Source organism: Protopterus annectens, chromosome 5.part0, assembly GCF_019279795.1.
Source record: "Protopterus annectens isolate FY-2018-M chromosome 5.part0, PAN1.0, whole genome shotgun sequence".
NCBI lineage: Eukaryota > Metazoa > Chordata > Ceratodontiformes > Protopteridae > Protopterus > Protopterus annectens.
Genome location: NC_056735.1, coordinates 1,348,529,557 through 1,348,544,395, shown reverse-complemented (window position 1 = coordinate 1,348,544,395; position 14,839 = coordinate 1,348,529,557). Strand labels below are relative to the sequence as shown.

Genomic DNA, 14,839 nt, shown 5'->3' with positions numbered 1-14,839 from the left:
GAGAATGACTTAGTGGAAACAACCAACCAGTACAGACCATGACCTTATAATAAAGCTTTCTAACAGTTGCATTAGGTGTCTACTTTGGTGGGCATATACACACAGTTTGTGTGTTAGCTCCCCATTCTTTCAGCAGACTTCACAGCCATGGTAACTGTGTAAATGTCCAGTGTGGGGTGGGGGAACATTATCTGGACAATGGGGTCCAAAGTACGGGGATGTCACAGGAGGCCAAGTCCCACATCAGTATTCTGGAAATGAGACAGTCTTCCTAGTATTGCATGCACTCTATTACTGGCGTCCTCAAGTGTGATATCATCCCCTGTGACAATATGTCAGTGATGTGGTACCAAGGTAAAACATACTCCTATCCTCCTTTGCAGAGAAGCCAAGAGGGTTTGGAAATGGGCTGTAACATCACATTGCTTTCTCATAGCAACTCATATATGGATGTCATTAGATGGCACAATGGTGCAGCTGTAGCATTGTTGCCTGACGGCAAGAGGTTCTTTGGTCGATTTTTAGGTTGGGGGCCTTCTGTGCGGAGTCTGCATGTCCTTCTTGTGTTCGTGTGGGTTTCCTTTGGGTGCTCCGGTTTCCTCCCACGTTACATCTGGAGCATTTCTCCCCAGGCCGCTGCTGAAAATTGGCTTTGTTCCAAGTCGGACTTTCCCAATTAACAAATGTTAAATAAACAAATAAATAAATAAATATACTGGGGACTTCCAGTGTGATTGCAGACATATTGAGCAGACAGATACTGCTCCTGCACAAATAGTCTCTTAGAATGCTTTGGTTGTGAAGGTATTGTGCAGGTGGGGAAGACTATGCTTCTTTTCCATCGTCCCCCAAAAGGAACTGACCCCAAGAGATGTATTCTGCCACTCTTGTCCCCAGGTCTCTCATATGCATTTTCGACCTTTCCACTCTAAATCTGTTTCATACATTAAGCCAGTACATACCAAGCAAGTATCATTCTCATATCCCCATTCTGGCCATGCCAGATATGGTTCACCCTTGCTTTGGCCTCATCTCAAAAGAAGGCTTCTCCTCCATCAGCTGCTGTTTCATCCGTCTGGGTAGTCTGACTCAGGCATTCAGTCCCATCATCATAGAGCATGGTTTCTCCACTTCCAATGATGGCTAGGGAACAATTGTCCTTCCAGAAGTGATCAGCTTGATAACTGCTTCTCCAAAATCTTCAACTTGGAAAATGTACAAAGGCAAATCAAAGAAATTTTATTTTTGGGTATAGCACAGAAACATACAGAGCCCCTTTCAGCTTCTGTTCTTAGGTACTTAACTTCTTAACAAACACTTTCAACATGGGAGCTGTCTATTCTTCAGTCAAGGTTTACTTGGTGGTTGTATCATCATTTCACATGGGATTTTTGTTCTCCTCCTTATGTAAGGTATGCAAAACATTTTTAAAAGGATTTTTCTACACCAGTCCAAGTCTGCTTTGCCCTGTTCCCTGAAGGAATCTAAAATTTGTGTTTGAAAACTTAACTAAACTTCCTTTTAACCCACCCTATTATGCAGATGTTGAATTTTTAGCATGGAAGACTGTCCTCCAGGTAGCTATTACCTCTACAAGAGAGTTTTAGAACATTATGCTGTTATCAGAATTTCTTATTTGTTTTCATTCAAGACAGAGTCGCATTTAAAACCAGTCCTTCATTCATGCCTAAGGTAGTAATCCAGGCAAACTTGAAATGGTCATTTCACTTACCAGTATTCTTAGTTATTATTCTAACAAAGATGAATATCAGTTACCTTGTCACAATGTACACAGGGGACCCAAATGTTATATTTATCAGACAAAAGGCTTCAGAAAAGGTGAATAAATGTTTCCTTCTCTAGCACTAAGAGTCAAAAAGTCACTGAAAGTTACTGTACCCAAACAGACATCAGAATGAATCTGTTTCAGTTACCCCCCCCCCCCCCCAAAGTGGGAGATCCCTGACTACTAGACCAAAAATGCACTCTGTCAGAGCTCAAGTAATTTGTGCTGCTTTTTTGAGGAATTTGCCCCTTTAAGAGATTACAGCTGCTGCTGCATGGTCAGTCCTGCATACATTTGCAAAGTATTGCAGTTTAAATTTTGTTTAGAGCTAGAGCTTTCTTTTTGAGCCAGCATTCCAAAGGGCTTATTGTCTTAGGCCAAGGCCTGTTGGGGGATTCTGTACACTAATTTCCTGTGTCTTGACATGATCAGAATAAATACATCAATTATGTTTACCAAAATATTACATTTATTTGATCTCTGTCTGGACACTGGAATGATGTACTGCCCTTTTGAAAGGGATCTGTAGGAGCTCCGGAGGCCTTTTGTTCCCTTCAGTTCCTCTTGGAATAGTTCTGTATTTATGATACAGCCACGCTTATGTTAGTAGGTTGTAAGCTGGCTTTTCTCTTCACTCAGTCTGGAGTACTTTGCAGAAGAGGAGGGATTTATAGGGCAGGGGAGGAACTCGAGCCTTTAGGAGTCTCTCTGTTGAAAAAGGGCACTAAGGTGACTAGTCAACTAACTTTAACTTACAGTGTCTAGACAGAGGCCATATAAGTTTAGCATTCTGGTAAGTTTTTTGTAATAAAGGTAAGAACAGCAAAAGGTTATTTAAGTAGAAATTAAATAAGGAGCTTTGTATGAATTAATAAATGAGGAAAGTTTAAGAATAATGGTGGCTGAAAAGTGTGGTTCTGTAGTAATTACAGGTAGTACTGCTTATACTAATTCAGTGTTGAAACATTTGACAACTAGCGGTAAGTATGAAAATGTTTCCACCATTCAGTTTTAAGATGTTATGATAGAATTGTTGCATTTTTGAAAGATGTGCTGATAGGAGGTAGCCTTGGGATAGAAATGTTAAACTTTTTGATTATAAAAAGCCTGAGGCTACCATTCAATTTTGGTACTCCAAAAATTCTAAATGTGTAAGGAATCCACCATTCCATCTGGTAGTTGCTGCCAAAGGCAGAGGCAAACAGAACCTTTGGCTGCATATGTTGAACATATTTTGAGGCTGTGCAATTTCTTATATTTTGAAGGACAGTTTTGATTTTTGTCAACCAGATAAAAGACAATAAACCTTCAGCATCCACATTTTTGGTCACTACAGATGTTAGTTCTACTACTCCACAAACCAAAGGAATAGATAAGGTGAGAGCATTTATCACTACTGTAGGTATTGATGTGGATGTAAATATTTGTGTTGTTTTTTATAGTATTATATATATATATATATATATATATATATATATATATATATATATATATATATATACATATATATATTTTTTTTTGTGATGAAGTCTTTGAACAGAAAAGTGGTGTATTCATGAGGCATTGATGGCACCCACTTTTGACAATTTAGTATTGGCCTCATTGGAAAATTAACACATTTTTGGTTCCATTTTATTTACAAATGTGACCTGTTATTGATTTATTGATGGTATATTTATGGGTGTATATAGATGTGTGTGTGTGTGTGTGTGTGTGTGTCTGTGTCTGTGATCAAACCTTCCGGTGTGCGAGATTTGGAATGTCGCGCTTCTGACTTTTGTCGTTGTTTTCAGTTTTCAACTTTATAGCCTCGAAATACTGAATTTTGATATTTTAGTATTTCAAGGATATTTTATTTTATTTATTTTACATTTGTTGACCGGGAAGGTCCGACTGGATACATGTCCATTTTCAGCGGAGGCCCGGGGAGAAAAGCTCCACATTAACAGTTGAAAAGTACATATTCAAAAAAAAAAGATTTAATCTCCTTTGGTTGTTTAAACAAAAAGAGCAAATACTATATAGTATATAAAAAAGAACTACGCTAAGTAAAAAACAGACACAGGCTACAACATGCTTTTTCTCTTTCTAGTCTGACCATGAAAGGATAACTTATAACCAGGATAACAAAGGGGGAGGGGGGAGGAGGGGTAAAAAGAGAGAGAGGTCCTCTTGGTTTCAAAGGATATACTTGAACAAGAAGATGCTCAATGACTAAGGGAGAGTTAATCCGGACTTGCACACTGGCAGAGCCATTGTGACTTGAGATGGTGAATCCGTATATATATATATATATATATATATATATATATATATATATATATATATATATATATATATATATATGCATGCATAAATACATGTGTGTGTGTATTTATAACCTTCTAAGATGACTTGTATGAATTTGTTGTAATTTTGTGAATTTTAAGTTTTTCTGAGCACAGTGACTATGAGAGCATACAGTAGGGCTTCTTGACAAATTTTATTTACAGAAAGTAGGAACAATTACAGATATATTTCTTGAAAGAGATTTTTCTAAAGGCTTGGTGAATGAATGCATGAATTAATGAATTAGGGGAAGAAGTGTGGTGGGCAAAGAAAATATGCTCCTATAATGAAGATGGAGTTGGAAGGAAGAAAAAAATATAGGAGTGTACCATTTTACTGGATTTGTAATGATACAGGAGCAGTGTAACCATATTATTCTTAATTGGAATATTTTGCAGGAAATGAAAAAAAAAATAAAATACTGAGTGGGAAACCTTTTTTGCAAAAGAGTGAGTCAAATGTAAATAATTTATTAGACAGGAAAATTAATACTAGAACTAGCAGTAATAAAAACAGTTGTGCTTTTCCATGTTTTGGGTATTGCTAGTGTAAACTTTTGGCCTCTAATTTAACTAGAGGAGGCATGATGGTTGATACCTAGACAGAAGATACCAATAAACCTAAATTGCTGATATACTTTGCACAAAATGTCTCCTGTCATGCATTTTATGGGGGGGGGGGGGGGGGCTGAGTACCAAATAGATATAAAAACAAAAAGGATAGTAGTACATTGTTTAAACATACTAATGAATGTGACAGTTTTAAGAGGTTTTTATATTTTGATGTTGAACAGGTCAAAAATGACTTCAAAAGGGAGGATAGTAACACAGCATTGGAGAAAAAGAGAGTTCTTTTGGCAGATTATTTTGGATACTTTTAAAACCCAGGGCTTAATGATTCCTGTAATACTGTATGGATATTAAAGGACAGAGCATTAATTAAAATAAATCACTAATGTAAAATTTAAATGTGTTTTATTCTGTGTTTCCAATGAAGTTCTAGTTAAGGCAATTATATATGTTTTACTGTTCATTGGTTTGTGCAATAGGTTGTGGTGTCTGTTGAAATTTTTGATTGTAGCAACAAAAACGCTTACATTTTTTAATGGTTATTGAATGGTGCTGAAATGAGAAGATGTACTGTCATGGTTGCTTTCCCTTTGTCTTTTGGATGTACTTCATGTTATAGAACAGCATTATTAGTGAACTTTAAAAAATCCAGTGCTATTTAGGAATATCAAAAAATCCAGTGCTATTTAGGAATATCTTCTTATATGAATGTTCACAATAGTTCCTTTGTGATGTACACTGCAGCTCAAGAAATAAAAAGGGGAGCTTATTGTATGATTGCTAGCTTTTTCCACTAACGTCTGAGGTTACTGGGTCCAGAGGATTTCTCTTTACCTGTTGATGGTGTAATCTCAAAGACACACACACACACACACACACACACACACACACACACACACACACAAGTTCAGACATCTTGCCATTGAAAAACATTTTTTTCTTAGTTATTCACTTCAGACAATGATCACATTCCGGTGAATTCATTCTTCTGTTATTGCAGTTTGACAATTGATTACATAGTAGGCAAACTTTTGATAGGGAGTCTATAAATAGATTTAGGCTGTGGTTTTTAGAAAATGGCACAGTATCACAACTTATGCTGTGCAGATGAGATGAAGTTGTGGTACTCTGCTGTTTAGCTATTCTTGGTTTTGTACATTTCCTCAAATGCAGTATGTCCTTAAGTGGGAAAAGCATGACTGTGAACTACTCAGCTCCAGCAATGTTGCAGTTCTCCGTTAACTGCCCTACCAGCCTGCACTATGAAATAGCAGAGGTCCTAGCTAACCACTCTCACATACATACATACAAATATTTCAAGCATGGGCATTAATGCCCTTCTACCTTGCCAATATACAGTATCAAAACACTTGTTCCTATAATAAGTATCCAGGCTGTTCTTAAAAGTAACTAGTACTTGCTTTAATGTAATGTGGTGGTCTGTTCCATGCATCAGCTACTCTGTCAGAGAACTAATTGGTACACTTCTCATGCCTTAGAATCTTCCACATAGATTGTCTGATGATTCTGTAGTACTTTTTGTTAACCTCTAACATTCCCAGAGGTAGTTGTTACTACATGCCCTATATGCCTGAATAAGATATCCTCTTAGATATCTGTAAGAGACACTGTACAAGTTCAGATATTTTAGTCTTTCATAATAATTTAAATTTTCACATCCATGGATACCCTTGTTATATTTCTGTTGTACTCTTTCCAGTTTACTCATGCTTGTTTTCTTATGGGGTTTCCATATGATTATTCCATACTCAAGTTTGGGTCTAATGTAACTAACAAATATTGACTTCATTATAAACCTTTAAATACAACCTATAGTTCTATAACCATCATTAACCATTTGGTTGATATGATTAGAAAAACTCATAGCTGAATCTACCCATATACCCAGATCCTTAAATGAGTCTATAGTTTCAATCACTGTGTGCTGTATTAAATATTCACCTTTCAGTTTATGTCTCCCAATTCTTATATGCTTAGTTTTTGATGTATTTATCAGCATATTATTCTCCTGTGCCTAAATGGTTAATTTAGTCAAATTATTTTTGCAGACATGCTTTATGTGTAACACATGTAATTAGTTTACCCAATTTCAGGTCATCTGCATATAGACTGTAGAACATCTCAGATGAAAATGTTAGGTCTGAAAGATGCAATCTAAACAAGTAAGTGCCTAGGGCAGAGCCCTGTGGGACACCTTGACTGTAACCAAGGATTTCACCTGTCCAGTTGCTGTATGATACTTGCCATGTCCTATTTGTAAACCATGCAGCTATCCATCTTATCAAGAGTACATCACTACCTCATTGTACTGACTTATTGATCAGTGTTTTGTGTATGATCCTGTTAAATGCTGAAGTTAAATCTATATAAATTACATCACAGCACAATTTTTCATTCATAGCTGTTGTTATGTTTTTATAGAACATCAGGTGGTAATAAATCTGTTTTAAAGATATGCATGCTGATATATGATTTCAAGTCCCAACCTATCCAGTTCTGACAGTAACTTCTCTATTACCTTCTCCATTATTTTTCCACAACATGAAGTACTACATAGGCACCCCCAAGCTCCAACAGATAGCTGCAGACAGTGACACACACACACACACACACACACACACACACACACACACACACACACACACACACACACACACACACACACACTCTCTGTCTCTCTTTCTCTCTCTCTCTCTCTCTCTCATTCACTCACTCACTCTCCCTCTGTAAAAACATTCATACTGTGTACTTAACAGTTCCACTGTTGGACAGGGAAAGCTAAGCAGACTATGGATAGCAGCTGTACTCCATCACCATGTTTGATATAACATAACACACAGGTATAGCACTTTGACATTCATGCACACACAGAGTCACGCATGCAGACTTCTAGTACCCATACACTCTGCCTCGATGCTTTCTCTATTCATACCATCCACAGATCAAAGCAGCAGTCATCCACAACATGCAGACACACGTACATATACTCACAGTAAACATTCATATGGATACAGTCACAAACTAATTCAGTCACACACTGAGCCTGTATGTGTGTTTATATTTAAGTGTGTGTGTTAACCCCATGCGTTCTTATATATATATATATATATATATATATATATATGTATATATATATATATATATATATATATATATATATATATATATATATATATACATACACACACACACACACACACACACACACACACACTGTACTGTGTTTACCTGGATCAGCAGTTTGTGCAGGGTGACTGCACCACTTCACCTATGCAGATTCCCTCCCACTGATATGCATACATTTGCATGCCACTAACCTGCAGAATACAAGTATGCATTTTCTGCACTGCTTTTGAGATTAACTTTTGAAGTACAGTCTGTCAGTTCTGTACTATGTAAGCTTCTTAACTCAGCAGTGCAGGTAACTGATTATGGGCCTCATTAGCACAGGCCCTTACCCTGACTACCACATTTAAGTGAAATCAGACACAAGTACCAGCCTGTAACAAACAATTAAATAGTTTAATAAAGCGCTTTTCGTCGGTACGTTGTACGGACTTCTTCAGACAAAGATTCAACGTAAATGACCCTTTAAATAGTTAAAAGCAATTACTCAAAGCCAACCAAATACAGTGATTGATTAATAAAACACATAAGTACTTTTTAAAAACATCCACACATATGTGGCTTAAAACTACAAACGTAGCAAGCTCTTCGGAAAAATGTTAATAGCTGAGGTAAGCAAAAAACATTAGATTTCACATATTCTTAGACCTCTAAACATTATACGTTACATTACCTTATATAAACCACAACCTAAATTTCAAGTGGTCATCCTTGGGGTATGACTACTTATCTAAAATTATATCTGAACTTAATGCTAAGATCACGGACTTAGTGAAATTAAACATCATACTGAATTTGGGCGGTACAAATACGACTATAGTTGTATCTTTGTTAGTATTGACCAATATTTAGATAAACTTAAAAATAACAAGATTAAAAAACTTGACCGCGACTTAAAAGCATATAAAGACCATAAAGCATATCCATCTTTTTCTAATGCACAAGTGTGGCAAGGTTTCAGTCATTCTCAGTATGGTGTACGTGAAACCGGTGAAGTTTATGACACCTCGGCTGCAACTTGTGGTGAAAATTTAGGTTCGGTCACTAACAACATTCCATCTGATGCCAATGTGGTGTCCAATAATGATTCATTCGAGCCCCACCAGGAGGTCAGGAGGAGTGAGAGGTTAATTAACCGTAATCAGCCTTACAGTTATAACGTACAACAGAATTCAAATTTTCGGCAAGTACACCAGAATGGGGCCAGGCCAAAGCAACAAAACAACTTTGCTCAAAACAAGGGGTCCAAATCGAAGTCCAAGACGTACAGGACTTAATTGTGATCGATGTTTGTGAACATATTTGTTCTGACAACTTGGTCGATTCAAGTCCCCTTTTAGACATTAGTTTTTTATCATGTAGCCATGACCTTCACCATGGCAATGATCACCTGTATCTAGTTGATGATGACCCTGTTATGGATGTTGTGGAGTCGGATGAATTGCTAAACCAGGACATAGCTATGCCTAACAGCAGTATACCTACTGAGATTTTAACACCTGCAGTAATCACCAACTCAACAGGTGATTTCAAGGTGTATAACTTTTCTTCTGCCACTATATCTATGGACATGGTTGAACTTTTATCAAAGGGATATACTTATGTTCCTCGACAGAGATTTGATTTAGTTCAGTCAATTATAGTCATTAAACTGTTTTCAAGAAAACTGAATTTTAATTTAATGATGGGTGGCAACCCTTATGCTATGGAGTCTGACCCTTTCAGGATTGCCAGTATTTACAACCCCCCTTTACACCCATTAGTTCAAATTTTTGAACAGATGTGCGAGCTTGATATTAGACAGTTGGCTAAGTGCACATATAAAGCTAATAGGAATGACTCCAGTAGTAAAGTTGAATACGAACTATTGGAGTTTATTCGTACTCAGAACATACGAGTGTGTAAACCGGACAAGGATGGGGGGTTGGTAATCTTTGATAATTTAGATTACTGCGAACGGATGGCCAATTTGTTAGATAGTTCCGCTTATTCATCTAGTTCACTTTTTGAGGTAAATGGGGCATATAGATCAATAAAAAATAGTGTAGAGGACATGTTTATCGAAGGTAGGATTGAACAGAAAATTTATAACTTTTTGACTACTACTTTCCCGTGTCTTTTTGGGATACCAAAAATTCATAAAAGTATTACTGACCCCCCAATGAGACCTTTAATGGACGGCCGTGGTTCTCCTACCTACCCATGTGCCAAATTTATAGATTCTATTATACGGAAATATTTGGCCTTGGAAACCCAGATCTGTAAAGATCCGTGGTCCTTTTTGGAAAAAATTGATAATTTAGTTTTTGACAACAGATATAATTTTATTACAATAGACGTCAAGGACTTGTATACTTGCATCCCTCATGATACTGGCATCGAATGGGTCACCTTAATTCTTAAGAAAAATGGGACCTCTAATATGGAAATGTCCGTAGTAACGGAGTTGCTTGAAATAATTCTGTATAATAATTATTTTATGTTCAATGAGAATTATTTTTTGCAAAAAGTCGGGGTTGCTATGGGCACGCCATGTGGGGCTAGTGTAGCCAACGCAGTCATGGCATACTGGGAGACAGAATTTGTATTCAAGGAGGTTGAAGTCATGGAATATATTTTTTTCTACACACGCTACCTGGACGATATTTTTATCTTAGTCAAAGGTGACGAATTGGTTAGTGAATTGTTACTAGACAAATTTAATAATTCCACGGACTTTTTAAAATTTACATCCACTTTTAGTAGCACAACTATTGCCTACTTGGATATTTTATTATCAAAAAACAGTGAGGCTTGTAGTTTTAAGGCTAACATACACCGGAAACCTACATATTCAAATTCTTTTCTCCACTACTCGAGCTGCCATCCGACTTACCAGAAACGTTCAGTAATAAAGGGACAACTGGTAAGGGCAGCCCGTATAGTGACCTTAGACGATGATTTCCATACAGAATGTGGACTACTGAGGAATATGTTTATACATAGGGGGTACCCTATCATCTTATTAGAAGAATTGATTAATGAAGTCACGACTAAAAGACTTAATGGTACTTATAAGCCTTTATTGACTTATAAGGAAAGTCATGAACTTCAGGTTATGACTAACAGCCAGATATCTTTACAGGGTTGCTTGGAGACTAATCAGATTAAGACCAAACATATGGGCACAAAACCTATTTTAACATTTAGCCCATTTAGTTACCAATGCATTGAAAGTATCAAGAAAAATTGGGCATTGTTTAAAAGTAACCCATCTATTTATGCAAAGGTTGGAGAACTCCCCACTGTCACCTTTAGGAGGGGAAAAAATTTGAAATCATTATTGGAACAATCAGTGCATAATTTTACTAGAACAGTGGGTATGTTCAAATGTCAAAATTGTAATTTTTGTAAACACATTTTAGAGACGAATAGGGTCAGTATACAGAACTATCAATATAAATTAAAATCTAGGTTTAATTGTAATTCTAAAATGGTTGTCTACTTAGCGTTGTGCCAAGGATGTCCTGCATTCTATGTTGGCAAAACTGAACGCAGGCTCCGTGAGCGTGTTTATGAGCATCAATACGCGATAAGTAGAAATAAACTGGATAATGCACTTGCTAAGCATCTATCCAAATATATGAACCATAGTTTTAGATTCTTAGTATTAGACCAGGTGACAGTTAATAAAAGGGGGGGCACCTATGCCTTTATTACTGGAGGAACCAAAATTAAAATGGCAAATTAAGCTTAATGCCTGCATATTCCCTGGCCTAAATGAGTCGTGTTCGATTAGTAGTGTTTTGAAATTGCAGAGTTTGAAAAGGTGAACGTTACTGGTTAGTTTTACTGATTGCCACTATTAGACTATGTTTAGCTACTTAATGTGAGTTATTTAATGTTTGATTATAATGATAATTTTAAGTTATAATTTTAGATAAGTAGTCATACCCCAAGGATGACCACTTGAAATTTAGATTGTGGTTTATATAAGGTAATGTAACGTATAATGTTTAGAGGTCTAAAAATATGTGAAATCTAAGGTTTTTTGCTAACCTCAGCTATTAACATTTTTCCGAAGAGCTCGCTACGTTAGTTTTAAGCCACATATGTGTGGATGTTTTTAAAAAGAACTTGTGTGTTTTATTAATCAATCACTGTATTTGGTTGGCTTTGAGTAATTGCTTTTAACTATTTAAAGGGTCATTTACGTTGAATCTTTGTCTGAAGAAGTCCGTACAACGTACCGACGAAAAGCGCTTTATTAAACTATTTAATTGTTTGTTACCGGCTGGTACTTGTGTCTGATTTCACTTGCCTTAGCAACTCATTTTTGGATTCGTTTAGTGTGTCTGTTTGTTAATTCATCTGGTACCACATTTAAGTGCTAGATAGCACAGAGTTGCACTGCCAGGCATTCAGCTGTCTTTGATTCAGAACAAACTTTCAGAGTGTGCAAAGCAGCTTGTGCAGTTTTGCATACTAGACATGTGCATGAGTTCCATCCATAATTTGTAAAAAAAAAAATGGTTTTCATGAGCTAATAGATAAGTACAGGGGAAGATACATGCTTGCTTATGTCTTTAGGTTGTAACCTAATGTTCATTCCCTTATTCAGACACAGAGAAAGTAAGCGCTAGCTTTGTATCATTAGATTGTAACATTATTCTCTTTCCCTCATGCAGCATTGCTTACTTTTAGGTACATGTTTGTATATCAGAACTTAATGTCAGTTTTATTCTCTATTTCTGATTTATGTTACATAAAACACTTACATTCTAAATCTAGTCATTACAAACCCATATATTTTCTTAAACACTTGGACTGCACTTGCTTTCTCTACTATATTGTTGTCACTTTTTCCATGAACTATACATATATTCTTGCATCTCCATAGCTGCATCATACAATGTCAGATTCTATTCAGACTGCTATGAAAGAAAAATGGTCTTCTGCCATTAGATTTATACATGCAGAAAAAATTGTTGGATATGAGAAAAAAAAAACAGAAAAAACTTTGCAGGTACTTAAAGAGCCTGTCTTATTGCATGCATAAAATCATAACAACATTGTTTTAAAATGTATCTGTTAATTTTTATCTAGGTTGTACGGGATTACAATTTGCAACTGTTTCTCCAAGAGAATGCAGTGTTTCACAAAGCCCAACCATTCCAGTTCCAGCCTAGTGACAGTGACACGGTAAGGTCATCTGCATCTTAATCCAGTGTGTGAAGGACTACAAAATGCACGTGTCCTGTTGTTTTGTTAATAGTTTCAAGAAAATATTTACTATAACCATATCAGTAGTACCATTTTAATTTTTAAGTGAAGCTTGAACTGCATGCGTTCTTGTACTTCATCACCTGGAATTGCTAGAATTGCTGTTATTTTTTGCTGTTTTGTGCCTATGAAATCTCTGAGTAAACAGTTGAATTTACATGCAGGTAAGAAAACTTAACTAGTGCATAAGTTAAGATGCCACTTAAAAAATGTAGCATACATTTTCTTGTAGACTCATATCCTGTAAGCATTATAGGAGATGGCTTCCTGGATTCCTTTGTTGCTTCTAACAAAGGTAAAATACTTGCAGTGCTCACCACAAAAGGAAACTGTCGCAGCTGTAAAAATCAAGGATGAGAGGTTTAAATAAATAGTACTGAAACAGACAGATTTGCTCCAGTGAAAAGCCTTTCTGCATAATGTGCAGGGAGTTAAGCAAATAATGAATGTCTCTTTGCCCATGAATGTGTGGTTTGTGTGCCTTGTAGACTAGACAAGGCTGTGCAAGGAAGAACTACAGACCACTCTGTCAAAATAACCAGCATCAGTGATGGCAGCACACACGCTTGGAGACAACTGTGGTAACCAGGGGTAGCAGAACAACACATGCCACCTGATCAGCGCCCAGATAGTTTTTAACTGCACTGTCCACCATTCACCGAGTAATAAAAGTAGTAATCTGTGGTTTCCTGACCTTCCCCAAAGGGATCCAGCTTATACCATAGATAATGTAAATAATCTTTTGTGGCCACTGATCCCTTCTAACAGTTGCTCTTTCTTTCAAAGAGCATGCAGTATAAGTGGTTTGTTTGATTTTGGAGACCTTCTGTAGTAGGTAACTCTTAATATTTCCTTGTCTGGTTTCTTCACCATACCACTGTTTTGAAACCCCCCCCCCCCCACCAGCATGAGATGCATGTATATCCAGTATAATGCATGTTGTGAAATCAAATGCCACAATACGAAGGTGCAGCTAGTCCTGCAGCTGTCCATTTCCTTATTGCCCAGATACCCATCTTAATCATTTTGAGAAATTGTTCATGTTTTATCTCAAAAACATTCAAAATGTTCGTCTAGTCAGCATATATGCCAGGGCCTGCACCAGCATTTTCTTTATAGTCATTTAAGGGAGCCTTATATGAAAACCTGCCATAAGTGCTAGAACTTTAGCCTGACCACCTGCATGAGTTGAAGAGAACAGTTGGGAGCATACATCAGCTCTCCTAAGATGGTGGTTCTGGAAAGTGCCCTGTACAGGGGCCATCAGAGGGATCCCTTGCATAATCCTGGTTTTGGTACTTTACTAATAGGAAAGAGTAATAAAAGTAAAGATGAGACATTTCATACCTGTTGTCAGATACTATGATGGGAGGACTGTCAGAGGTACATTACGCTGGCTAACTGATAATTGAGTTATTTTTACCATCTGTCTGACTTTTGAACATATGAAGCTTCAGAAAGCCATTCTAGATCATGAGGAGTGGTTCCTTGAGTCCAAATATGTAGACTCTGTGATTGTATTTGGGATCACTGACCTTTCTGTGCAGGCCTGTCCCTTACCCTGTCCTATTATGCACTAGTCTTCCTAAAGCTGGTGAGTTTGTGCTTGAAGTTGAATGCTTTTCTGTCATAAACAATTTGTCTTGCATGCCAGGTGATCCTGAACCCCTCTGCTAGGGACATCAATAGGAGATGATCTGCTTGTCCCTCTCTCTCTCTCTGTCTAAGAGGACTCTGGGGGACATTG

At 36.9% G+C, this 14,839-nt stretch overlaps 1 protein-coding gene across 1 annotated transcript in view; it reads left to right on the top strand.

Moving 5' to 3' along the window:
* Positions 1–14,839, top strand: part of FCHSD2 (FCH and double SH3 domains 2) — a 3,469,714-nt gene that overhangs the window by 2,575,809 nt on the left and 879,066 nt on the right. The window contains exon 10 of the mRNA XM_044071145.1: positions 12,916–13,011. Coding sequence (XP_043927080.1) covers positions 12,916–13,011 — 96 coding nt within the window. The remainder of the gene's footprint in view (positions 1–12,915; positions 13,012–14,839) is intronic.